The 25,038-nt window shown below is 39.4% G+C and overlaps 1 protein-coding gene across 1 annotated transcript in view; it reads left to right on the plus strand.

Annotated features, from left to right (window-relative positions):
* The window catches only part of CC2D2B (coiled-coil and C2 domain containing 2B), a 140,579-nt gene that overhangs the window by 107,812 nt on the left and 7,729 nt on the right, over positions 1-25,038 (plus strand). The window contains exons 25-31 of the mRNA XM_066240388.1: positions 4,429-4,527; positions 7,524-7,706; positions 8,279-8,476; positions 10,130-10,219; positions 13,602-13,715; positions 15,516-15,650; positions 16,723-16,845. Of these exons, the coding sequence (XP_066096485.1) occupies positions 4,429-4,527; positions 7,524-7,706; positions 8,279-8,476; positions 10,130-10,219; positions 13,602-13,715; positions 15,516-15,650; positions 16,723-16,845 (942 nt within the window). The remainder of the gene's footprint in view (positions 1-4,428; positions 4,528-7,523; positions 7,707-8,278; positions 8,477-10,129; positions 10,220-13,601; positions 13,716-15,515; positions 15,651-16,722; positions 16,846-25,038) is intronic.

Here is a 25,038-nt window from a genome sequence, read left to right on the forward strand (position 1 = left end):
TTTACTCACCAAATGTAGGAGCACTTAAATACATAAAACAAATCTTGATGGATATAAAGGGAGAGATAGACAGAAATACAGTAACAGTAGGGGATTTTAACACACCATTATCATCAATGAATAGATCTTTCAGACAGAAAATCAACAAGAAAATGGCAGCCTTAAATGATACATTAAATCAGCTGGTTTTAATTGATATCTTCAGAGCATTTCAGAGAATATACATTCTTTCCAAGTACACATAGAACATTATTTAGGATAGACCACGTTTTAGGTCACAAAACAAGTTTAAATGTATTTAAGAAGATTGTAATCATATCAAGCATCTTCTCTGATCATAATGATGTGAAACTAGAAATCAATCACAAGAAAAATATTGAAAAAGCACACAAAGACATAGAAGCTAAATAACTTGTTACTAAACAAATGAATTGGTTAACAATGAGATCAAAGAACAAATAAAAAGATATAAAACAAATGAAATGAAAACATAACAACCCAAAATAAGACACAGCAAAATAGGTCCTAAGAGGAAAATTCATAGCATTACAGGCCTACCTCTAGAAGCAAGAAAAATCTCAAATAAACAATCCAACTTTACACTTAAAGTAACTTGAAAAAGAACAACAAAGCCCAAAATGAACAGGAGGAAGGAAATAATAAAGATCAAAGCAGAAATAAACAAAATAGAGTCTAAAAACAAATAATACAAAATATCAGTGAAACCAAGAACTGGTTCATAGAAAAGATAAACAAGATTGACAAACCTTTAACCAAACTCATCAAGTAAAACAGAGAGAGAGGACCCAAATAAATAAAATCAGAAATGAAAGAGAAGTAACATCTGACACCAAAGAAATACAAAAGATAATAAAGTATTATGAACAGCAACTACATGCCAACAAATTGGACAATCTGGATGGAACATATATATTCCTACAAACATACAGTCCTCCAAAACTGAATAAGGAAGAATCAGAAAATCTGAATAGACCAGCTGCAACTAATGAAATTGAAACAGTAATCAAAGAACTTCCAACAAACAAAAATAATGATAGTCCAGAGTCTTGGACTGGATAGCTTCACAGGTGAGTTTTAGCAAACATTCAAAGTAGATCTAACACCTATCCTTCTCAAAGTGTTCAAAAAAAAATTCAAGAGGAAGGCTGTGGCCAGGTAGCTCAACTGATTAGAGCATCATCCTGATATGCCAAGGTTGTGGATTTGATCCCCGGTCAAGGCATGTATGAGAATCAACCACTAAATGCATAAATAAGTGGTACAACAAATTGATGTTTCCCTCATTCTCTCTCTCTCTCCCCTCCCCTCTCTCTCTAAAATCAATAAATAAATAAAAAAGAAGAGGCAAGACTCCCAAGCTTATTTTATGAGGCCAGCATTATCCTAATTCCAAAATCTGATAAAGACACTACAAAAAAAAAAATTATAGGCCAATATCCCTGATTGAACATAGATACTAAAATCTTCAAAAAAAATTATTAGCAAACCATTACAGCAATACATTACAAAAGTCATACTCCATGATCAAGTGGGACTTATTCCAAGAATGCAAGATTGGTATAATATTTGCAAACCAACAAATGTGATATACCACCTAAACAAAATGTAGAATAAAATCACATGGTCAGCCATGGCTGGTTGGCTTAGTGGATAGAGTGTGAGCCTGGCATATGGATGTCCCAGGTATGACTCCCAGTCAGGCCACACAGAAGCAACCATCTGTTTCTCTCCCCCCCCCCTCACTTTTCTCTCTCTTCTCTTCTCACAGTCAGTGACTCAATTGGTTCTAGCATTGGCCCTGGGCGCTAATGATGGTTCAGTTGATCTGAATGTGTCAGCCTCAGGCACTAAATATAGCTCTATTAATTCTAGCATTGGCCCCAGACAGGGGTTGCCAGGAGGACCCCAGTCGGGGCACATGCAGGAGTCTGTATCACTATTTCCCTTCCTCTCACTTAAAAAAAAAAATCACATGATCATATCAATAGATCCAGAAAAAGCATTCAATAAAATTGAGCACTCATTTATGATAAAAATTCTCAGCAAAATGGGAATAGAGGAAACATACCTCAATGTAATAAAGACCATATATGACAAACCCACAGCCAAAATCAAAATGGGCAAAAACTACAAGTGTTTCCCTTAAGATGGGGAACAAGACAGGAATGTCTGCTCTCACCACTCTTATTCAGCATGGTACTGGAAGTCCTTGCCACAGCAATCAGACAAGAAGAAGAAATAAAAGGCATCCAAATTGGAAAGGAAGAAGTAAAACTGTCATTATTTGCAGATAACATGATACTGTATATAGAGAACCCTAAAGATTCTACCAAAAACCTACTAGAACTGATACTTGAATTCAGTAAAGTAGCATGATACAAAATAAATATCCAGAAATCAGTTGCATTTATATACTCCAATAATGAACTATCAGGGAAACTAAGAAACAATCCCAGGCTCTGGCCTTATGGCTCAGTGGATAAAGTGTTGTCCTAGCACACAGAGGTCACAGGTTCAATCCCTAGCCACAGCACCTAGGAGAAGCAATAAATGAGTACACAACAAGATGGAACAACTAAGTGGAACAATGAGTTGATGATTCTCTCTCCCGTCCCCCCACCCCTCAAGTCAAGGGAAAAATTAAAAAGAAAAAAAAAAGGAAGAAAATCCCCTTTACAATTGCATTTAAAAAATAAACTTCTTAGGAATAAATTTAACCAAGGATGTAAAAAAACACGTACTTGGAAAATTATAAGACATTGAACAAAGAAACTGAAGATGCAAATAAGTGGAAGCATATACTGTATTCATGGATAGGAAGAATTAACATCATTAAAATGTTCATGTTACCCAAACCAAGCTATAGATTCAATGCAATTTCTATCAAGATACCAATGGCATATTTCACAGAACTAGAACAAATATTCCAAGAATTTATATGGAACCCCCAAAAAAGAAACAACCCCCCACACACACACAAATAGCCACAGCACTGACTATATCTACTACAATAAAAGTGTTACATTAAAAATGTAAATAGTGGCCCTGACTCGTTGGCTCAGTGATAGAGCATCAGCCCAGTGTATGGAAGTCCCAGGTTCAATTCCCAGCCAGGGCACATAGGTGAGGCACCCATCTGCTTCTCCATTCCTCCCTCCTCTCCTTTCTCTCTATCTCTCTCTTCCCCTCCCCCAGCCAAGGTTCCATTGGAACAAAGTTAGCCCAGGTGCTGAGGATGGCACCATGGCCTCTGCCTCAAGCGCTAGAATGGGTACAGTTGCAATGGAGCAATGCCCCAGATGGGCAGAGCATCGCCCTCTAGTGGGCATGCTGGGTGGATCCCATTTGGGTGCATGCAGAAGTCTGTCTGTCTGTCTGCCTCCCTACTTCTCACTTCAGAAAAATACCAAAAAAAATGTAAATAGTTATACATATGTCATAAACTCTACAACAGGTCATTATTTTGCTTTAGATAGTCAATTATCTTTGTGTGTGTGTGTGTGTGTGTGTGTGTGTGTGTGTGTGTGTGACAGAGAGAGAGAAGGACAGATAGGGACAGACAGACAGGAAGAATGAGAGATGAAAAGCATCAATTCTTTGTTGTAGCTCCTTAGTCTCTTCAGTTGTCCATTGATTGCTTTCTCATATGTGCCTTGACTGGGGAGCTACAGCAGAGTGAGTGACTCCTTGCTCAAGCCAGCGACCTTGGGCTTCAATCCAGTGACCTCTGGGCTCAAGCCAGCATCCATGGGGTCATGTCTATAATCCTATGTACAAGTCAGTGAGCCCACACTCAAGCTAGTGAGCCCGCACTCAAGCTGGCGACCTCGGGGCTTCAAACCAGAGTCCTCAGCATCCTAGTCTGACATTCTATTCACTGTGCCACAGCCTGGTCAGGCAGTAGTTAATTATTTTTTAAAGAAATTTAACAGTGAGAAAAATACATTTTTTTCCATTTATTCTCTGGTTTCTTTCTTTCTTTCTTTCTTTCTTTTTTTTGTGACAGAGACAGAGAGAGGGACAGACAGACTGGAAGGGAGAGATATGAGAAGAATCAATTCTTCATTGCAGCATCTTAGTTGTTCATTGATTGTTTTCTCATATGTGTCTTGACCAGGGGGCTACAGCAGACGAGTAACCCCTTGCTCAAGCCAGCGACTTTGGGCTCAAGCTGATGAGCCTTGCTCAAACCAGATGAGCCCACGCTCAAGCTGATGACCTCAGGGTTTTGAACCTGGATCCTCCGTGTCCAGTCCGACGCTCTATCCACTGCACCACTGCCTAGTCAGGCTCCTTGGTTCCTTTTTAAAAGGAAGAGATGATTTTTTTATATTCACCTATAAGTTTGTGAAATTATTTGTAACATGATATAAAGTAAATAATAAATTTTTTTTTTTATTTTAACAGGCTCACTGTTTTAGGAGCTGCGGTGGTCATTCTTATATAAGAAAGAATTGGCTTGGGTCCATTGTCTTCCCTTTCTCTACACTTCTGCAACAATCTGAGGTGATAGAAAATGATTCTTTGTTCATTATTTTAAGTTTTTACTTCTGGCCAATAGAAACATTATTGTGTCTGAATTTGATTCTGTGATTGACAAATTGTTAGGTCAGTTAAAGTGATCTTTTATTTGAGAGCTATTGAGATATTGGAGTGTTTGAAGGTTTTAGCTATCTCTAGAACAAAATACACCACAAATTTCTGAAAACTTGAATGTGTATATTGATAAAGACTGGGACAGGAGTCTTAGGTTTTAAAATGACATTTATATTTGCATATAATAGTTTAGAGGACCAGATTCACAAATGTTCTGATTAATGATGTTGTCTTGTAAGTATGGGTTCCAGGAGCTTCAGCTTCTTAACATTGTTTATCGTTAATGGTAAGACTGATGGTTGGTACTTGTCTCTGTTATACTCCCGGAGTGCCGCGGACCAGCCGCGACGAGTTTATTCAGGTCTGGAGTGGGAACGGTATGGAATTGATGAAAATAGACGTAAAGAATTAAAGACTATAAAAGGTGGGTTTCGAGAGGGTTTCACAGCTCCTGCTAGCAGTAAATTATTACTGCCCTAGCAGCCCGCAAAACATGGCCGCTCCCAGAAACTGCATCCTTTATTTACTGGGCAAAGTGGAAATTAGCAAATCAGTTACGTTTCCAAGGCAACTCAAGAAAACCACCAAGTGTGAAAACCCCCCACCATATTCAAACATCCCAACCTTACACAAAGAAGTAACTTCCTTCCAGTCTTTCCGGGGAACAGGGGAGGTAGGATGAGCAAATACATTCCAGCACTACAGCTTAACAGCCTTTTGCAACTTAATCAGGCAGGTGAGGTGGGGGGTTGGGCAGACTGTCAGTTTACAGGCAGCTCTTAGCATCTCTGCCCCCCAGATATCCAAACTCTAAAAATCCTGTTGGCTTTTTTGGTCCCCGACACCAGAGGGCTCTGCTGTTGGGTTATGTAGCAAAATATGCCGACATGACCTGCAAAATATAAAAACTCCCACCTAGACTCCATTTTGGGCTCTGTTACTTATAGAGCTATGCCAAGTATAGAAGATTCAGAAACGGGTCATCCATCTTGATGGAGTTCACTGTGTATAGAAGAAAAATCACATTTCATTACAACCTGATAATGTACTCTGATAGGGCGTGAGATAGGTACAACGATAGAGTAGGGAGTACCTTACTCTTCTTTATTTAGAGGGGGGAAAGGGGTCGTTCAGAGGGGTTGGGGTGGATAAAGGGAATGAGGAAGAGAATGAAAGATCAAGGAAGTGTTTACAGAGGAGGTAACTTTTGAATCAAGTCCTAAAGATGAGTTTGTCGAGCAAATGAGGGTATTTGACTCATTTATGTGTGTATTAGTTAATACTGCATTCTATCGTATTCCACAGAAAACCTAACAATGATTGATATAAGGGGTCTATTTATTTCACCTAAAAAGAAGTCCAGCCCTGGCTGGTTTGCTCAGTGGTAGAGCGTTGGCCCAGCATGTGGAAGTCCCGGGTTTGATTCCCGGCCAGGGCACACAGGAGAAGCGCCCATCTGCTTCTCCACCCCTCCCCCCCCCTTCCTCTCTGTCTCTCTCTTCCGCTCCCACAGCCAAGGCTCCATTGGAACAAAGTTGGCCTGCGTGCTGAGGATGGCTCTATGGCCTCTACCTCAGGCGCTAGAATGGCTCCCATTGCAATGGAGCAACACCCCAGATGGGCAGTGCTTTGCCCCTTAAGTCGGCATGCCAGGTGGATCCCACTCGGGTGCATGCGGAGTCTGTCTCTCTGTCTCCCCGTTTCTCACTTTAGAAAAATACCCCCCCCAAAGTCTAGGTGCCAGTGCTCAAGAATTTCTTCAAGAATACAAGCTACTTTTGTGTTTCTCTTCCACTGTACTATCATGTGGCTTTTATCCTCATAACTTCAAATTGTTCACTTCATATTCACGTTGCAGACAGGAGTCAGGGTGAAGCACAAGGGGGCAGTGCCTATATTAGAAAAACAGACATTTCACCAGAAAATTTCAGCAGACTTCTTATTTTTTGTTGATGTGACTTGACCATTACATGGCTGTCATGTTGCCACCTAAAACTTGGTAAGATATAAGAAGAGAATGGATATTAGGGAGGAGGGTAGGAATGTTTGCATAATATGCAATCATGGGATGTAAGGGAGTATGTTGCAAATATAAGTGCTGAAAATCAAGAGCAATAGAGATTTAAGTTGTTGGAAGGAACTGGGCTTCCTACATTTGTAAATCCTGCAGATGTTTCTCAGTCTCAGGCCAGACTCCAGGATAGAGAGGTAGTTCAGAGTGTGAGCTTTAATGGTGGCCAAAACGGAGTTGTAATCCTGGCTCCACTACTCATCACTTGTGTTGTGATCTTGCACAAATGACTTAAATTCTCCGAGTCTCAGTTTCCTTATCTACCAAATGGAGAGAAGAGCACTATCTACCCTTTAAATGATGTGATCTATGTATCAAGCACTTGGCACAGTGCCTGGCACATAGTAAGTGCTCAATAACTATGAGCTATGAGTTTTAGTTATTATGATTGTAAACTAGCTCCTTGCTATAACACACACATACACACACACACACACACACACACACACACTTTCTCCACCTGTGGACCTAAGGGTTATTCTTCCTGCTGTTACAGTTTTCGTCTCTTTCTAAACCCAGTGAAAAATGTAACATTGTTTTTTTAGCATTTAGATTTTTTTTTTATCACTCTGGTACATTAACTTCCTCATTTCATCCCATTCTTACTCTTGCCCTCTTTGCATAGTACACATTAGACAGGTTCACAGATTAAGAGTACCCGTGAACTGATCACTGTGAAAAAACTTGATCATCCTTGTGCAAGTGCATAGTAGTAGAACCAGCATGTACCCAGGCAAGCCTGTTTCTTCCTGTTGAGACTGAGCTAGGCTATACTGTATTTGACTGATGTTTTATTTCATCATGCAGAATTGATTATATTGATATATTCTTTCAGATTAACGGAACATTCCAAGTAAATATTCCACAAGTTTTGCTTGGATATACTTGGAGTAAGACTTATACGGCTCCCAAAGAAGATTATAATGGGCAGGATTTAAAACAATGTACCTTTTTAAATATTTTTGCTACCATTGAACCTCAAATATCATATGTCATCTGTAATCCAGAACTAGACAAGGTATGTTTTACATTGAATTATTTTTATATATACTATCAAAGAAGTGCAAAGTATTTTTTTTCTTTTTTTTGTATTTTTCTGAAGCTGGAAACGGGGAGAGATAGCCAGACAGACTCCCGCATGCACCCCACCGGGATCCACCGGGCACGCCCACCAGGGGCGATGCTCTGCCCACCAGGGGGGATGCTCTGCCCCTCCGGGGCGTGGCTCTGCCGCGACCAGAGCCACTCTAGCGCCTGGGGCAGAGGCCAAGGAGCCATCCCCAGCGCCCGGGCCATCTTTGCTCCAATGGAGCCTTGGCTGCAGGAGGGGAAGAGAGAGACAGAGAGGAAGAAGGGGGTGGGGGTGGAGAAGCAAATGGGCGCTTCTCCTATGTGCCCTGGCCGAGAATCGAACCCGGGTCCCCCACACGCCAGGCCGACGCTCTACTGCTGAGCCAACTGACCAGGGCCGAAGTGCAAAGTATTTTAAAAACCAGTAACAACCATTTCAAAGCTGGCAAAAAATGATTCTTGATATTTTCCTGTGGGAACAGTATGGTACAACGTTAAAATATGTAAACTTGATTTTAGTTTTCAGATCAAACAGATGTTTTGGAGAGAGCACAGATTTTTAAAAACAATTGTAAGGCAGTATTTCCCAACCGAAGAATCACACCTACTGTTTTTAATGATGATGGGATACAGATCTTAGTAACAAGGTACATCAAGGCATTAAATCCTCCTCAACAACTCCTGGATATATTTCTTCATGATTCTAATGCAACACTTGTAAGTTATATTTTAGAAGCTTTATTGAGATATAATTTACATACCATTAATTAACCCATCTAAAGTGTACAATTCAATGATTTTTAGTTATTCTCACAAAATTGTGCAATCATCTCTATAGTAAGTTTTAGAATATTTTCATCACTCCAAATTTACATTTTAAAACTTGTTTACTTATTTATTTATTTATTTTAAACTTGTTTATTTTTTAATATTAATTTCAAGTATAAGTTTCTTACTAATATTATTTTGCCTTCAGTTTCCTAAGAGAAAAACCCATCTATGTTACAGTGTGTCCTCCTGAGCCCCAGATGGAAGATCTTTCTTCCCACTTGAACTAGAGTGTCACTGTCACTGCACCGGTTCATGTGACCATACTGGCTTCATAACTTTTCTATCAAACTTTGAAAAATGACGTAAATTTTTCTTAGACTTCCAGAATACTAAAGTTTTGAACCTAAAGAGGTTGTGTCCTTCTAAGGATTGCTTCTTATTGTATGTGGGAATGAAGAAAACCGTGTTATGTTTTTCTATGTAAACTGCCAATATAAGACTTCCTACACCTTCCCTATGTGACTCTATGCCTATTTATTTACCAGCTGACAAAATAGACACATATTTAAATTTTAATTACTTAGAGAATGAAGATTTGTTCATTATAGATTTAAAAGAAGATATACGTCCTTTCACTTTGAGAAAGGAAAATATGAAAGCAGAGTTATATCTATCTACCCTTTAAGAAAAAAGTAAGGTTTGATTAAAGGGCATCTATGAAAAATCATATACCTTTCATTTGTTCAGGTTTGATTCAGTCACTTGGCTCTCCTTAGAATATTTATTTGTCCATTATGAAGCTCCCCTAACTGGACCCTTTCAACTAAAATCAAAAATTTTAATTTAGGTTGCCTTTTCATCCTGAGTCTCTTCCTTCCTGCTTCCTGACAACCAAAGTCCAAGGAGATGATAGTGCTTTTAGATTTATTTCAAAGATAATATTTGTATTTACACACACACACACACACACAAATCTTAGTTCCTTTGCTTGTTAAGGATTGTGAACTGTGACAGCATTGGAGGTCATAATAGCTCATAAATGCTGGCTATTGTAAATTAATGAAGATGTTAGTGAAACTTTCTGTGTTAACTCATTATTTATTTGTATCCCTTTCTCTTTTCCTACTTTAGTCTGAGTTCTTGTCTCTAGTCCTAGGGGGGAAGAACTAACAGTATAATTTCTGTTGTTTGAGAAAGCAGCTATACTAATATCTTCCTCAGCAATAGTGCATAACAGCTTATATTAACAAAAGTAGTTCTGATTTTCAACCTAAAAGCAAATTAAATCAAACTTATGCTGTTCTTCAACATCTCTTTTTAAGTTTAACAACTGTATTTTAAAGTATATATGTAATGTATCATATTTAAAATTTCAATAATTTATTACAGTGAAATGTAATGGTTAAGAGGCATGCTCTAGAGTCAGGTTGATTGGGGTTTATATTATGTTAGCTGTGTGACACTGGGCAAATTATCCTAGCACTCTAAGCTTGCTGCCTCTTCTGTAAAATAATAATAATAATGGCATAAACTTCATAGGACATACTAAATGTAATATTATGGCATATAAAGCAATAATGTTACTTAATACTATTCTAGGACCTCATTGCTCACTTTGTATCTTTGATTCCTGTTATGCCTGATACACTGGATGAAAATGATGGTTTTGATATATGGATGACATCAGAGGTAACAAATTACATTTTATAATTAAAATGTATAATATTTCTTGCTTTTATTTTTTTTTAAAAAAAAAACCTGTTTTCAAAATATGTATTACATTGCCTTTGATAATTTAATAATTTTAAAGAATTTGTTTGAATAGCTTTGCATTGGCTGGTGGCTCAGTAGATAGAGGGTCAGCCCAGGATATGGACGTCCTAGGTTTGATTTCTGGTCAGTGCACACTGGAGAAACAACTATCAGCTTCTTCTCTCTCCCTCTCCCCTTCTTTCCCTCTTCTCCTCCTGCAGCCAGTGGCTCAATTGGTTCGAGTGTGGGCCAGGTGCTGAGGGAAGCTCCTTTAGATCGCATGAACTTCAGGCACTAAAAGTAGGTTGGTATTCATTGGCCTTAATAAGGTTGCCAGATGGATCCTGGTCAGGGCGCATGCGGGAGTCTGCCTCACTATCTCTCCTCCTCTCACCTAAAAAAACAAAGTATATAAAAATATAATTAAATAAATAATTTTCAGTTCTATTAACAATCCACAGAAATAATTCTGAAAGACAAAAAATGTTAATGTTATAAGTGGTAGCTCACAATATTTTGATTCAATAGGAATTTTAGGAATATAATATTATGACCATCTCCAGAGAGAAATATGGCTTGTCACCATGTAGCTTGTCATACCCTTAAGTCTAGGGCAAATGTCACCACTCCCCAGGTATCCCAGTCTCTCCACATCTGAATGAAGAGTTTGTATTACAGTACTCTTTCTTAGCACATAGATTAAAGTTCTCTTTAGATTGGTTGCCAACTAAAATACAGGCACAATGAAATATTTGGGTCATATTTATACTAAAATATTTGTTTATCTGCAGTTTAAATTTAACTGAGCAATCTATTCTCCCCAAAATCTGGCAACCTCAATTAGAGCACTTCTTCCATTCCACTTTACATAATATTTAGTTGCTTATATATTGACCCAACACCCGTATTCTATACAAATACATCTCAAATTTAATCTCCTTGAATAGGAAGACTTGACTCTTTTATTTTTATATTTATCACTTGTACACTGCTTTAAATTTTTCAAGCATTCCATAAATATTTTTAATTGAAAAATATTAGTATGATGGGAGCCTATAAGAGACACTTTCCATCTGGAACTAATAGTCCTAGGGCTTATCTAGAATGAAAGGCTAGATTTGAGCTGATTGGATTTAGGAGACACAGGGTTAACTCCATAGGTAGGTTACCTTGCCTTCTGATTAGTAAGAACAAGGGAGACACAAACACGTGGTTCTAGTGATTCAGTGATTCAAATCTGGTAGAACTCAAAGAGATGTCATGAACTCTGGACTTTTCTGAGACTCTTTGAACTAATCAGAATGTGTTCAGATGTATTATGATCCTTCAGAACATTGAAAGATAGTCTCTAACATAACTAAAAATAACCATTCAGGCAAATACTTCTGAGACACCCCCCCCCCACTCCAAATACTACCCATAACGGAGAGGTTACTACAGGTATAAGATTCCTCTTGGCACGTGTCTGCCCATTGATATGAACTCTTTGGGGATGGGATGCCCATGAGTGTGTGACTAATTAGATTGTAACAAGACGTAAGTTATTTTCTTTTACCAAACATACAGTCTTTGGAATAAAGCCTTGCTTCAAATCCTACCTCAACTACTTCATAGCTCTGTGTGATCTAAGATAAGTTGTTTAGTTTCTTTGGAGCTTAATTTCCTCCTCTGTGTCATATAAGAGTTTTAAAGGATAACAGATGCAAAGCCTCTGGAACTCAGTGTATTGGTTACCTACTCTCAACCATTCCTTCCTCTTATGAAATCCAGGTAGGGGAACCTAGTGGCCTGACATTGAAGACAACTTATATTCTGCTCTTTACTCTTCTGTTCACTTTTCTTCCCGAAGAGCCAAGTTACCATCTGCCCTAGCCTCTATCCCTCACCATCACATTCAGCCAGTGTGTACTGATGTGTCTGTATCAGTTGTTAAATGCTTTCATACTGATTGGTAAATAGTCACTTGTATGATCTCCTGGCTCCCTGCTCCCCAGTCTCCCTGGCCACCACAGCCCTTTCTCGGGGATTATAGTGGACTAGAAAGCACACATCCTAACTAAATGTTGCTGCTGCTACTCAACAACAACAGATACTTGCTGTAAAAACATTTGGTCCCATGTATGTTTTGATTTTTCAAGAGAGGTCATATCCAAAGTTTTATCATGGAATCTTCCAATTGTTTAAAAACATACTGGGACCAAACAAAACATACCTATAAACTAGAACTAAATCCTAGACCACCAGTCCACCACCTCTGCTGTGTCTTATCTCCTGCTACAACTGCTTAATTAGGCACCTTACACAGGGTGGGCAAAAATGGGTTTACAGTTGTGAGTAGGCAGAGTTTATTCTTATATTATGGATTAGTGATTGTAATATTTATTTGTATTACAACTGTAAACCTACTTTTGCTTACCCCTGTATTTGATTATACCCAGCCCAGCTGTTCAGCTTTTTGGGTTGAAGAAGTTTCAGTCTTTTTTTCTGATTGGGTTCCAACTAAGATCTCTTTCTTTCTTTGAGTTGAGAGCACTGTATTAGTACAGAACAGAGGGAACACCATTGACCAAAGGATCCCTCCCTCCAAAAACACATGATTTCCTATCAAATGAGTTTTCTTAAAATACCAATCCATATGCTCTTATTTGCCCAGGACAGTTTAATATTTATCCTAAACAAAATGTCCCATTTTAGATGATAAATTATTTGGTCTCTTTTTCAGTATCCACATTAAGTGTCCCATAGTAAAGGTAACTCCTATGCTCTAAATTAATGATTCCTCCTGATGCCCTGGTGTCATTGTATCAGGCAAATGATGCCAGAGCTTTTGGCTTTGCAGTCATCCTAGTATTCATTGCACTTCTCAGCTTCCTCTCCACCACTTTCTTCTTTTATTTTCTTTTTCTTTCTTTCTTTTTTTTTTTTTTTTTTTGTATTTTTCCAAAGTTAGAAGTGGAGAGGCAGTCAGACAGACTTCTGCATGCGCCCAACCGGGATCCACCCAGCATGCCCACCAGGGGGTGATGCTCTGCCCATGTGGGGCTGTTGCTCCATTGCTCAGCAACTGAGCTATTTTAGTGCCTGCAGCAGAGGCCATGGAGCCATCCTCAGCTCCCGGGCCAACTTTGCTCCGATGGAGCCTTGGCTGCGGGACGGGAAGAGAGATAGAGAGAAAAGAGAGGGGGAGGGGTGGAGAAGCAGATGGGCACTTCTCCTGTATGCCCTGGCTAGGAATCAAACCCAGGACTGATGCTCTACAGCTGAGCCAACCAGCCAGGACCTTCACCTCCTTTTTACTGTTGCTTTTGTTTTACCTTAGCGCTGCATCAGTTTGGCTATTGGAAATAAGGAGGAGCATGCCATACTTCTCTGTAATTTCTTTTTGTATTTTGGAAAGAAAGCTTTGGTCCTCCTGGGAACCTCAATGTTAGAAGTAAGTGTTGGAGTTAATATTTAAATAGTGTAAACAAATATAATCAGCCATCAGCTACAAGTTTAAAATACTTCATTCCCAAACTTCCATTTTTTCACAAGCTAATTAAATAACTTTTGGACAAGCAATTATTTAGTTGTGAGACTAATGTTGGTTCACCAAAAGTTCTACAAGGTAAAGAATGACTTTCTTTTGTTTTTCTTCTCTGCAAAATAGTACTAATAACAGTACTACCTGAGGGGGTTACTAGAAATACTCAATTACATAGTAAATATGTGGCACTGAGAAGAGCATTGGTTGATGGTAAATGCTCAGTAATGGTGGTGGCAGTGGTGGATGCAGTAATAGTTACAGTAGTAGCTGTGATTGTTAACCACTATTGCCACCATACTCTTTATGTTTCTAAAGCTATATTTTAAAATCCATAAGAAATACTTCTCCCTGTTCTCCATTGCTTACTTTTTACTTGTACAAGAGTGGGCCAGAAATTCATGTATTAACCTATCTGAAGTTTTTACAATTTATGTACTTGTGTATTCATACTTCCAGAAAGCTGTCTTCTTTCCGTTTCTCTTTCAATCTGAATATTTTTATCAGTGTCAAAATTTCCAGTCTTGTTTCATATTATCTTTTCATTGATTGCTTATTTCTCTATATTTCCTTGACATAGTTTATTATTTCCATCAGTCTTGTGAGCTAAAAGCCTAATGGTTCATTTCCCCATATGATCGCCTGCTGTAGTTTTAAGAACCACTAGATGGCAGCAGTGAACAATATTTTCAATAAACGTTTGCTTTTAGACCTGTGGTTGAGGTGAAGCCTCTTTACTGTAAAGGAGATGAACGCAATGATAAAGAACAAGTGCTTTGGCATTAGGGAAACCAGGCTACATAACACCGTGTTAAAAGTATGGGTTTGGGGGTCAGTCAGAGAGGGTTTTAAAACCTAGCAATGCATTTTACTGACTGATCTCATCCTTTTTAACTTCTCTGAGCTCCAGCTATCTCCTCCTAAAACAGGAATAATGCCATTTACTGTTGCCCTAGACAAGCTTCTTAACCTTCGATTTCTCATCTGAAAAATTAGCATAATGATATCCCTACTGCACAGAATTTAGAGTGAATCAAAGCAAGAAAATTAGTGTGAATGCTGAATAGAGTAGCTTTTGTACATAAATACTCAGTAAATGGTAAATAATCATTATTATTGTTACCTGACATTTTTATTCCTTGCTAAGAAACATTTGCACTTCAAAAACTATGTGCAGAGAAAAATCATAATATGACTTTTATTCCTCAAAAGAGTTTTTAATCTTGTCCTCAAAATTAATTTAATGGCTTTTTAACTCCACTTGGCTTTTACAGAGCCTTATGTCACGTTCTATTCCCTAGCTCTGTGTGATGCTCACCTCAAGTCTCCCCAGTATATTCTACTCAAAGCAGGGCTAGTCCATTTACCACCCCGGTGTGAACTAGACACCACTTTAGGATTAGCTGTTGGGAAACTGTCAGCGTGTACTGACTTTGTTAGAACAATGTATCTTTCTGTCATGAGGGAACCCCTGTGGGACTATACATGGCAGTAGGGCTTCGAAAGTTCTCTCACTTGAATCCTCATGCTAGCCCAGGCCTAAGGGTTTCTGGAGCCTCTGCCTCTTCCTTTTACAAAAAATGTTAAAAAGCCTAGAAAATACTTTTAGAAATCAGAAATACCACATGCTTACATTGTAATTTTCACTTGAAAAAATGTGTTAAGTCAATTACCCGCCCGAAATGATTTTAACTTCTTTTCCTCATACAGGGGCATGTGGCTTATGTATTAACTCATGAAACTGATGAATATTTGCTTTGGAATCCTTTAACTGGACAATGTCATAAGCAGTTTGACCCATTTTGTCCTTTACAAAGTGTAGATTGTTTGTTTGATCATAGAAACGTAAGTATATTGGGAGTCAGGGCAGAGATCTTAATTTAAGCCTTTGGGTAGTACGAACGTTCATGTATATCTTCATGCCTCCTGACCATCCAGAGTACGATCGATTCATTTTAAAAATGTGTAGGGCAACATTAAAAAAAGGCAAATGTATGTTCTTGTTTTCATAAATTGGCCATCAAACAAATATGATTTTAAGTTAATAAAACTGGAACTGGAACTAATTTTATTTTTTTGAAAAAAAAAACTCACTGGGGTCAGCTAGCATAAAAAAAAATCTCACTACTCAAAGGTTTAAACTCTCTCCTCAAGAGTCAAATTAGTTATCCTTGACCCTGGCTATGCATTAGAATTATGTGAGGAACTTTGAAGAAAATAAAAAGTTCAATTAGAATCTCTCAGGTGTGAGACCAGGGAAATCTTTCATCCCTAAAGCTCCACCCCCAAATGATTCTGTAGTCACTCTAAAGTTGAGAACCAACGGACAGTCTAATGTTCATATAAGCCTGGAATGTCTTTGCCTCCTACCTCAGAGCCTCCCTTGGCTTCTGCCACTTTATAGGGTAGTAGGGCAGGATAATTTTGCTTCGTCCTAACCAGTTGTGATCTTGGGGCTCCCATGGGCCTGTCCTGTTTTTATGGGGTTTTTTGTTTTTTTGTTTTTTGTATTTTTCTGAAGCTGGAAACGGGGAGAGGAAGTCAGACAGACTCCCGCATGCGCCCGACCGGGATCCACCCGGCACGCCCACCAGGGGCGAGGCTCTGCCCACCAGGGGGCGATGCTCTGCCCCTCCGGGGCGTCGCTCTGCCGTGACCAGAGCCACTCTAGTGCCTGGGGCAGAGGCCAAGGAGCCATCCCCAGCGCCCGGGCCATCTTTGCTCCAATGGAGCCTTGGCTGTAGAAGGGGAAGAGAGAGACAGAGAGGAAGGAGGGGGGGGTGGAGAAGCAAATGGGCGCTTCTCCTATGTGCCCTGGCCGGGAATCGAACCCGGGTCCCCCGCACGCCAGGCCGACGCTCTACCGCTGAGCCAACCGGCCAGGGCCTGTACTGATTTTATGTTAATGTTTTAATAGGTCTGGTTTAATATTCAACAGAATAATACACCAATGGCTGTATATTTTGACTATTCGAAGGAAAGTTTCTGGAAACCATTGCTTCCAAAAAATTTTCAAGGGACACAAGCACAAAGTATACAGGTAAATCATACTTTTCCAGGTGTGTCAGTATGAAAGTTACCCTTGTTTCTTTACTAGTTGTGACAGCTCTTGTTATGTTATATAGCTGATTGCTTGTGGAATTGTTTGACAACATTAATAAAATATAGCTTCCTCTACCATCCAGCCCAAGTTTGGGCTAGTTCTGGAAGAAGGTGCAAAGGAAAAGTGGCAGACTCACAGTCTGGGACTTGGAGGCAGACCAAAACACAGGCATGAAGTCGGGAACCAACTGAATCAACAGATGGCCAGCCAGTGGGTCTGTGACATCCTCAGTATTACTCTGGACTCAGTATCCCAAGTTCTATTTTAACAGCTATTTCTGGATTGAGGGCCATAGTATGGCAGGCAAGTAGGCAACTGCAAAATTCAAACACTAGGAGCTCTGAGCCCAGGGGGAGGGAGGGAGGAGATGAGATAAATAGAAAAGAACAATAGAAAAACAAGTAGGAGATGGGCCCTGGCCGGTTGGCTCAGCGGTAGAGCGTCGGCCTAGCGTGCGGAGGACCTGGGTTCGATTCCCGGCCAGGGCACACAGGAGAAGCGCCCATTTGCTTCTCCACCCCTCTGCCGCGCCTTCCTCTCTCTTCCCCTCCCGCAGCCAAGGCTCCATTGGAGCAAAGATGGCCCGGGCGCTGGGGATGGCTCTGTGGCCTCTGCCCCAGGCGCTAGAGTGGCTCTGGTGGCAACATGGTGACGCCCAGGATGGGCAGAGCATCGCCCCCTGGTGGGCAGAGCGTTGCCCCATGGTGGGCGTGCCGGGTGGATCCCGGTCGGGCGCATGCGGGAGTCTGTCTGACTGTCTCTCCCTGTTTCCAGCTTCAGAAATATGCAAAAAAAAAAAAAAAAAACAAGTAGGAGGCAATTCATAGAAGCAGAAACTCAAATGCTCAACCTCACTCATAATCAGGGAAATACTACAATGAAACACTATTTCACATGCATAAGATTGTCAAAAATATTCGGTGTGGTCATACCAAGTGTTTAGCAAAGAGGCAGAGAAACAGTGGGAGCATAAATTGCTATAAACACTTTGGAAAGCAATATAATATCTGTAACGTTGAAAATGCTCACCCTTTGATTTCTCCGATTCGGCTTCTAAGTATATACCCTTTCGGAGCTTGTGCAGGGAGACAAATATGATAATGTTCATTACAGAGTAGCTTAAGATAGAAAAAAAATTGTGAACAATTCATCAACCAGAAAATCAATACATGAATTGTGTAGTATTCAGATTATGAAAACTTCTAAACAGCAGTAAAAAAAAAAAAAAAAAAATATGTATGGCCCTGGCCGGTTGGCTCAGTGGTAGAGCGTCGGCCTGGCGTGCGAGGGGTCCCGGGTTCGATTCCCAGCCAGGGCACACAGGAGAAGCACCCATCTGCTTCTCCACCCCCCCCTTCCTCTCTGTCTCTCTCTTCCCCTCCTGCAGCGAGGCTCCATTGGAGCAAAGATGGCCCGGGCGCTGGGGATGGCTCCTTGGCCTCTGCCCCAGGCACTAGAGTGACTCTGGTCGCAACAGAGCGACGCCCCAGAGGGGCAGAGCATCGCCCCCTGGTGGGCAGAGCGTTGCCCCCTGGTGGGCGTGCCGGGTGTATCCCAGTCGGGCGCATGCGGGAGTCTGTCTGACTGTCTCTCCCCGTTCCAGCTTCGGGAAAATACAAAAAAAAAAAAAAAATGTATGAACCAATTTATAATAGTTCTCAACCTGACTGTACATTCATTACATCAGAGTCTCTCAGGGTAGAATCCACACATCAGTAGTATATTAAGCTCCCAGGTGATTCTGATGTGCAGCCAAGGTTGAGAATCACTGCCCTGGAGTCATGTATATCAACATGAATAAATAAAACAATCTAATAATGCTAAGCAAAGTAAAGATGTCAAAGGACACATACAACCTAAAAACATTTATATGAAGTTTGAAAACTATGTTGTTTATGTATATATATAGATATGTAGGACAGTATAAAAGCATTTATAAGAATAATAAATACAAAGGAGAGAAGATGGCAGCGGAGTAGGCGGATGCACAGACGCCCAGCTCTCAACACCAAACTGGAATACAAATCAATTTAGAAAAAATCAGCATGAAAAACCAACACTGAACTGCAAGAACAGCTCTCAAAAACCAAGGAGCAAAGAGGAAGCCACAATAATCCTGGTAAGGAGTGCCTGAATCTCCTCTGCTTACAGGAAGGGAAGGAGGGGGGTGAGGCTGAGAGCCCAGAGAGGATTTCACAGAGGAAAAAGAGCAGAAACTACTGCTCACAGCCACTTACCTGGCGACCAGGGAGCAAGGTGGGTTGAAAAGACCAGCTTATCTCCCAAGTGGAAAAGACAGGGAGAGGGACAGACTGTGAGGGGCTAAGGTATGCAAGAAACAAAATAAAAAAGCTGACTCATTCGTGCTGGAGGCGGCCATAGCTGGGGGAGGGACTGAACCTTTCACAAAACAGAGCTGAAGTGCTTCCGGATCAGAGATCTCCGGACATCTATCCAGCTCCAATCAGCACAACAAGACACAGCTGAAAACAAGAAGTGGGGAGGAGGGGCAGTAACTCAGGTCTCCATGGAGATCTGAGATACACCTCCCCCTACTGAAGCTGAGAGAAAAAACCCTGCCCCCAGTGAGATTAGTTGGAGGAAGAGACCTTCAGCGTCTCAGGTTACACCCACAGCATTCCTGGATACAGTTTCAAGGAAGCCCCCTGCTGAGATCAGTTAACAAGACTATCACCTGTTAAGAAAACAAACAAATCAAGACTTCAAAGCTGCCCAAATCCGAAAGTGGATTACAAATAATAGCTGATACCAACCCACGAAGACCTAAAAATAACACAATTGAAAACTGGAGGCAGACAACACCAAGCCTAGACTCAATCAAATCTACAAATAAAAAAAAAAGAAGAAGAAGAAGATGAGAAAACAAAGGAGTGCAATCCAAATGAAACCACAAGAGACACTTTTGAGAGATGAACTGAGTGATATGGAAATAATCAAACTTCCAGATGCGGAGTTCAAAATAATGATTGTAAGGATGCTTAGGGATCTTAGAACAACAATGGAGGGGCAGTTTGAAAACCTAAATAAAGAAATAGCAAGTATAAAAAAGAATCAGTTGGAGACGACAAATACAATATCAGAAATAAAGACCACAATGGAAGGAATTAAAAACAGGATAGATAGAGCAGAGGATCGAATCAGCGAGTTAGAAGACAACTGGAATGAAGGCATGAAAGCAGAGAAGAAAAGAGAAAAAAGACTCAAAAAGTCAGAGGAAACTCTTAGAGAGCTCTGTGACAACATGAAGAGAAATAACATCTGCATCATAGGGGTTCCTGAAGAAGAAGAAAAAGAACAAGGGATAGAGACTTTGTTCAATCATATCATAGCTGAAAACTTCCCTAAATTAATGCAAGAGAAACTCTCACAAATCCAAGAAGCACAGAGGACTCCATTAAAGAGAAACCCAAAGAAACCTACACCAAGACACATCATAATTAAAATACCAAAGCTAAGCGATAAAGAGAAAATATTAAAAGCTGCAAGAGAAAAAAAAGTTATCACCTACAAAGGAGCCCCCATAAGGATGACATCTGACTTCTCAACAGAAACACTTGAGGCCAGAAGGGAATGGCAAGAAATATTCAAAGTAATGCAGAACAAGAACCTACAACCAAGACTACTTTATCCAGCAAGGCTATCGTTTAAAATTGAAGGAGAAATAAAAAGCTTCCCAGACAAAAAACAACTCAAGGAATTCATTACAACCAAACCAATGCTGCAGGAAATATTAAGGGTCCTGGTGTAAACAGATAAAGTGGGAAAAGAATACAGAAAAAAAAAAAAGAAAAAGGAATACACCTTTAAAGAAGAAAATGGCAATAAACAACTACATATCAATAATAACCTTAAATGTAAATGGATTAAATGATCCAATCAAAAGACATAGGGTAGCTGCGTGGATAAGAAAACAGGACCCATACATATGTTGTCTACAAGAGACACACCTTAGAACAAAAGACACACACAGATTGAAGGTAAAAGGATGGAAAAAAACGTTTCATGCAAACGGAAATGAAAAAAAAGCTGGGGTAGCAATACTTATATCAGACAAATTGGACTTTAAAACAAAGGATATAGTAAGAGATAAAGAAGGCCACTACATAATGATAAAGGGAGTAATCCAACAGGAAGATATAACTATTATAAATATCTATGCACCTAATATAGGAGCACCCAAATATATAAAACAGACTTTGATGGATTTAAAGGGCGAGATCAACAGCAATACTATAATAGTAGGGGATTTCAATACCCCACTAACATCACTAGATAGATCCTCAAGAAAGAAAATTAACAAAGAAACAGCAGACTTATTGGAAACACTAGATCAACTCGATTTAATAGATATCTTCAGAACCTTTCACCCTAAAGCAGCAGAATATACATTCTTTTCAAGTGCTCATGGTACATTCTCTAGGATAGACCACATGTTAGGGCACAAAAGTGCTCTCAACAAATTCAAGAAGACTGAAATCATATCAAGCACTTTCTCCGATCACAACGGCATGAAACTAGAAATGAATCACAGCAGAAAAGCTCAAAAATTCTCAAACACATGGAAACTAAATAGCAGGGTGTTAAATAATGAATGGATTAAGAATGAGATCAAAGAAGAAATAAAGAAATTCCTAGAAACGAATGACAATGAGCATACAACAACTCAAAATTTATGGGACACAGCGAAAGCAGTGCTGAGAGGGAAGTTCATAGCACTACAGGCACACTTTCAGAAGCTAGAAAAAGCTCAAATAAACAACTTAACCCTGCATCTAAAAGAATTAGAAAAAGAACAGCAAGTAAAGCCCAAATGTAGTAGAAGGAAGGAAATAATAAAGATCAGAGCAGAAATAAATGACATAGAGGCTAAAGAAACAATACAGAGGATCAATGAAACTAGGAGCTGGTTCTTTGAAAAGGTAAACAAGATTGATGAACCTTTAAGTAGACTCACCAAGAAAAAGAGAGAGAGGACTCAAATAAATAAAATTAGAAATGAGAGAGGAGAAATAACAACTGACACAACAGAAATACAAAATATTGTAAGAAAATACTATGAAGAACTGTATGCCAAAAAACTAGACAACCTAGATGAAATGGACAAATTCCTTGAAACGTACAATCTTCCAAAAATCAACCTGGAAGAATCAGAAAACTTAAACAGACCGATTACACCAAAGGAGATTGAAACAGTTATCAAAAAACTCCCAACAAAGAAAAGTCCGGGGCCCGATGGCTTCACAATGGAATTCTACCAAATATTCAAAGAAGAACTAACTCCTATCCTTCTCAAACTATTTCAAAAAATTCAAGAGGAAGGAAGACTTCCAAACTCCTTTTATGAGGCGAGCATAATTCTGATTCCAAAACCAGGCAAAGACAATACAAAGAAAGAAAATTATAGGCCAATATCTCTGATGAATATAGATGCTAAAATCCTCAACAAAATATTAGCAAACCGGATCCAACAATATATGGAAAAAATCATACACCATGATCAAGTGGGATTTATTCTGGGGAGGCAAGGCTGGTACAATATTCGTAAATCAATCAATGTGATTCATCACATAAACAAAAAGAAGGAGAAAAACCATATGATAATTTCAATAGATGCAGAAAAAGCATTTGATAAAATCCAGCACCCATTCATGATCAAAACTCTCAGCAAAGTGGGAATACAGGGAACATACCTCAACATGATAAAAGCCATCTATGAGAAACCCACAGCCAACATCATACTCAATGGGCAAAAATGAAAAGCAATCCCCTTAAGATCAGGAACAAGGCAGGGGTGCCCCCTTTCACCACTCTTATTTAACATAGTCCTGGAAGTCCTAGCCACAGCAAGCAGACAAGAAGAAGAAATAAAAGGCATTCAAGTTGGAAAAGAAGAAGTAAAACTATCATTATTTGCAGATGATATGATATTGTATATAGAAAACCCTAAAGTCTCAGTCAAAAAACTACTGGACCTGATAAATAAATTCAGCAAAGTGGCAGGATATAAAATCAATACTCAGAAATCAGAAGCATTTTTATACACCAACAATGAACAGTCAGAAAGAAAAATTAAGGAAACAATCCCCTTCACAATTACAACCAAAAAAATAAAGTACCTAGGAGTAAACTTAACCAAGGAGACTAAAGACTTGTACTCGGAAAATTACAAAACATTGATAAAAGAAATCAAGGAAGATACAAACAAGTGGAAGCATATACCGTGCTCATGGTTAGGAAGAATAAACATCATTAAAATGTCTATATTACCCAAAGCAATCTATAAATTCAATGCAATACCAATTAAAATACCAATGACACACTTCAAAGATATAGAACACATATTCCAAAAATTTATATGGAACCAAAAAAGGACACGAATAGCCTCAGCAATCTTAAAAAAGAAGAATAAAGTGGGAGGTATCACACTTCCTGATATCAAGTTATACTACAAGGCCATTGTACTCAAAACAGCTTGGTACTGGCATAAGAACAGGCATATAGATCAATGGAATAGAACAGAGAACCCAGAAATAAACCCACAGTTCTGTGGACAACTGATATTTGACAAAGGAGGTAAGGAAATACAATGGAGTAAAGACAGCCTCTTTAACAAATGGTGTTGGGAAAATTGGACAGCTACCTGCCAAAAAATGAAACTAGATCACCAGCTTACACCACTCACAAAAATAAACTCAAAATGGATAAAAGACTTGAATGTAGGCCGTGAAACCATAAGCATCTTAGAAGAAAACTAAGAGGCAGTAAGCTCTCCGACATCTCTCGGAGCAATATATTTGCTGATTTATCTCCACGGGGAAGTGAAATAAAAGACAGGATAAACAAATGGGACTATATCAAACTAAAGAGCTTTTGCACAGCTAAAGACAACAAGAACAGAATAAAAAGACAAACTACACAATGGGAGAACATATTTGACAATACGTCTGATAAGGGGTTAATAACCAAAATTTATAAAGAACTTGTAAAACTCAACACCAGGAAGACAAACAACCCAATCCAAAAATGGGCAAAAGAGATGAATAGACACTTCTCCAAAGAGGACATACAGATGGCCAATAGGCATATGAAAAAATGCTCAACATCACTAATCATTAGAGAAATGCAAATTAGAACCACAATGAGATATCACCTTACACCAGTCAGAATGGCGCTTATCAACAAAACAACACAGAATAAGTGCTGGCGAGGATGTGGAGAAAAGGGGACCCTCCTGCACTGCTGGTGGGAATGCAGACTGGTGCAGCCACTGTGGAAAACAGTATGGAGATTCCTCAGAAAACTGAAAATCGAACCGCCTTTTGACCCAGCTATCCCACTTTTAGGAATATACCCCAAGGACACCATAGAACGGCTCGAAAAGGAGAAACACACCCGCATGTTTGTGGCAGCATTGTTCACAATAGCGAAGATCTGGAAACAGCCCAAGTGTCCATCAGAGGACGAGTGGATTAAAAAACTTTGGTACATATATACTATGGAATACTACTCAGCCATAAGAAATGATGACATCGGATCATTTACAATAACATGGATGGACCTTGATAACATTATACGGAGTGAAATAAGTAAATCAGAAAAAAAACTGAGATGAATCCATACATAGAAGGGACATAAAAATGAGACTCAGAGACATGAACAAGAATGTGATGGCAACAGGGGCGGGGGGGTTGGGGGAGGGGGGAGGGGGTGAAGAAGGAGAGAGGGGTTAGGGGAGGGGAGGGGCACAAAGAAAACCAGATAGAAGGTGACAGAAGACAATTTAACTTTGCGAGAGGGGTATACAGCACAATCAAATGTCAAAATAATCTAGAGATATTTTCTCTCAACATATGTACCCTGATTTATCAATGTCACTGCATTAAATTTAATAAAAAAATATTAATATTAAAAAAAAAGAAGAACCCTCCTGCAGATCCTTAAAAAAAAAAAAAGAATAATAAATACAGAATTTAGGTTAAAGGTTAGCTTTGGGGAAGTAAAAAAAGGCATGGGATCAGAGAGAGGTAGATAGAGTACTTCAAAGCTATCTGTACTGTTTTACCTCTTTTAAAAAAATATAAATCAAATATAAAAGAATGCAAAGATTAG

This window comes from Saccopteryx bilineata, chromosome 7 (genome assembly GCF_036850765.1).
Source record: "Saccopteryx bilineata isolate mSacBil1 chromosome 7, mSacBil1_pri_phased_curated, whole genome shotgun sequence".
Classification (NCBI taxonomy): Eukaryota; Metazoa; Chordata; class Mammalia; order Chiroptera; family Emballonuridae; genus Saccopteryx; species Saccopteryx bilineata.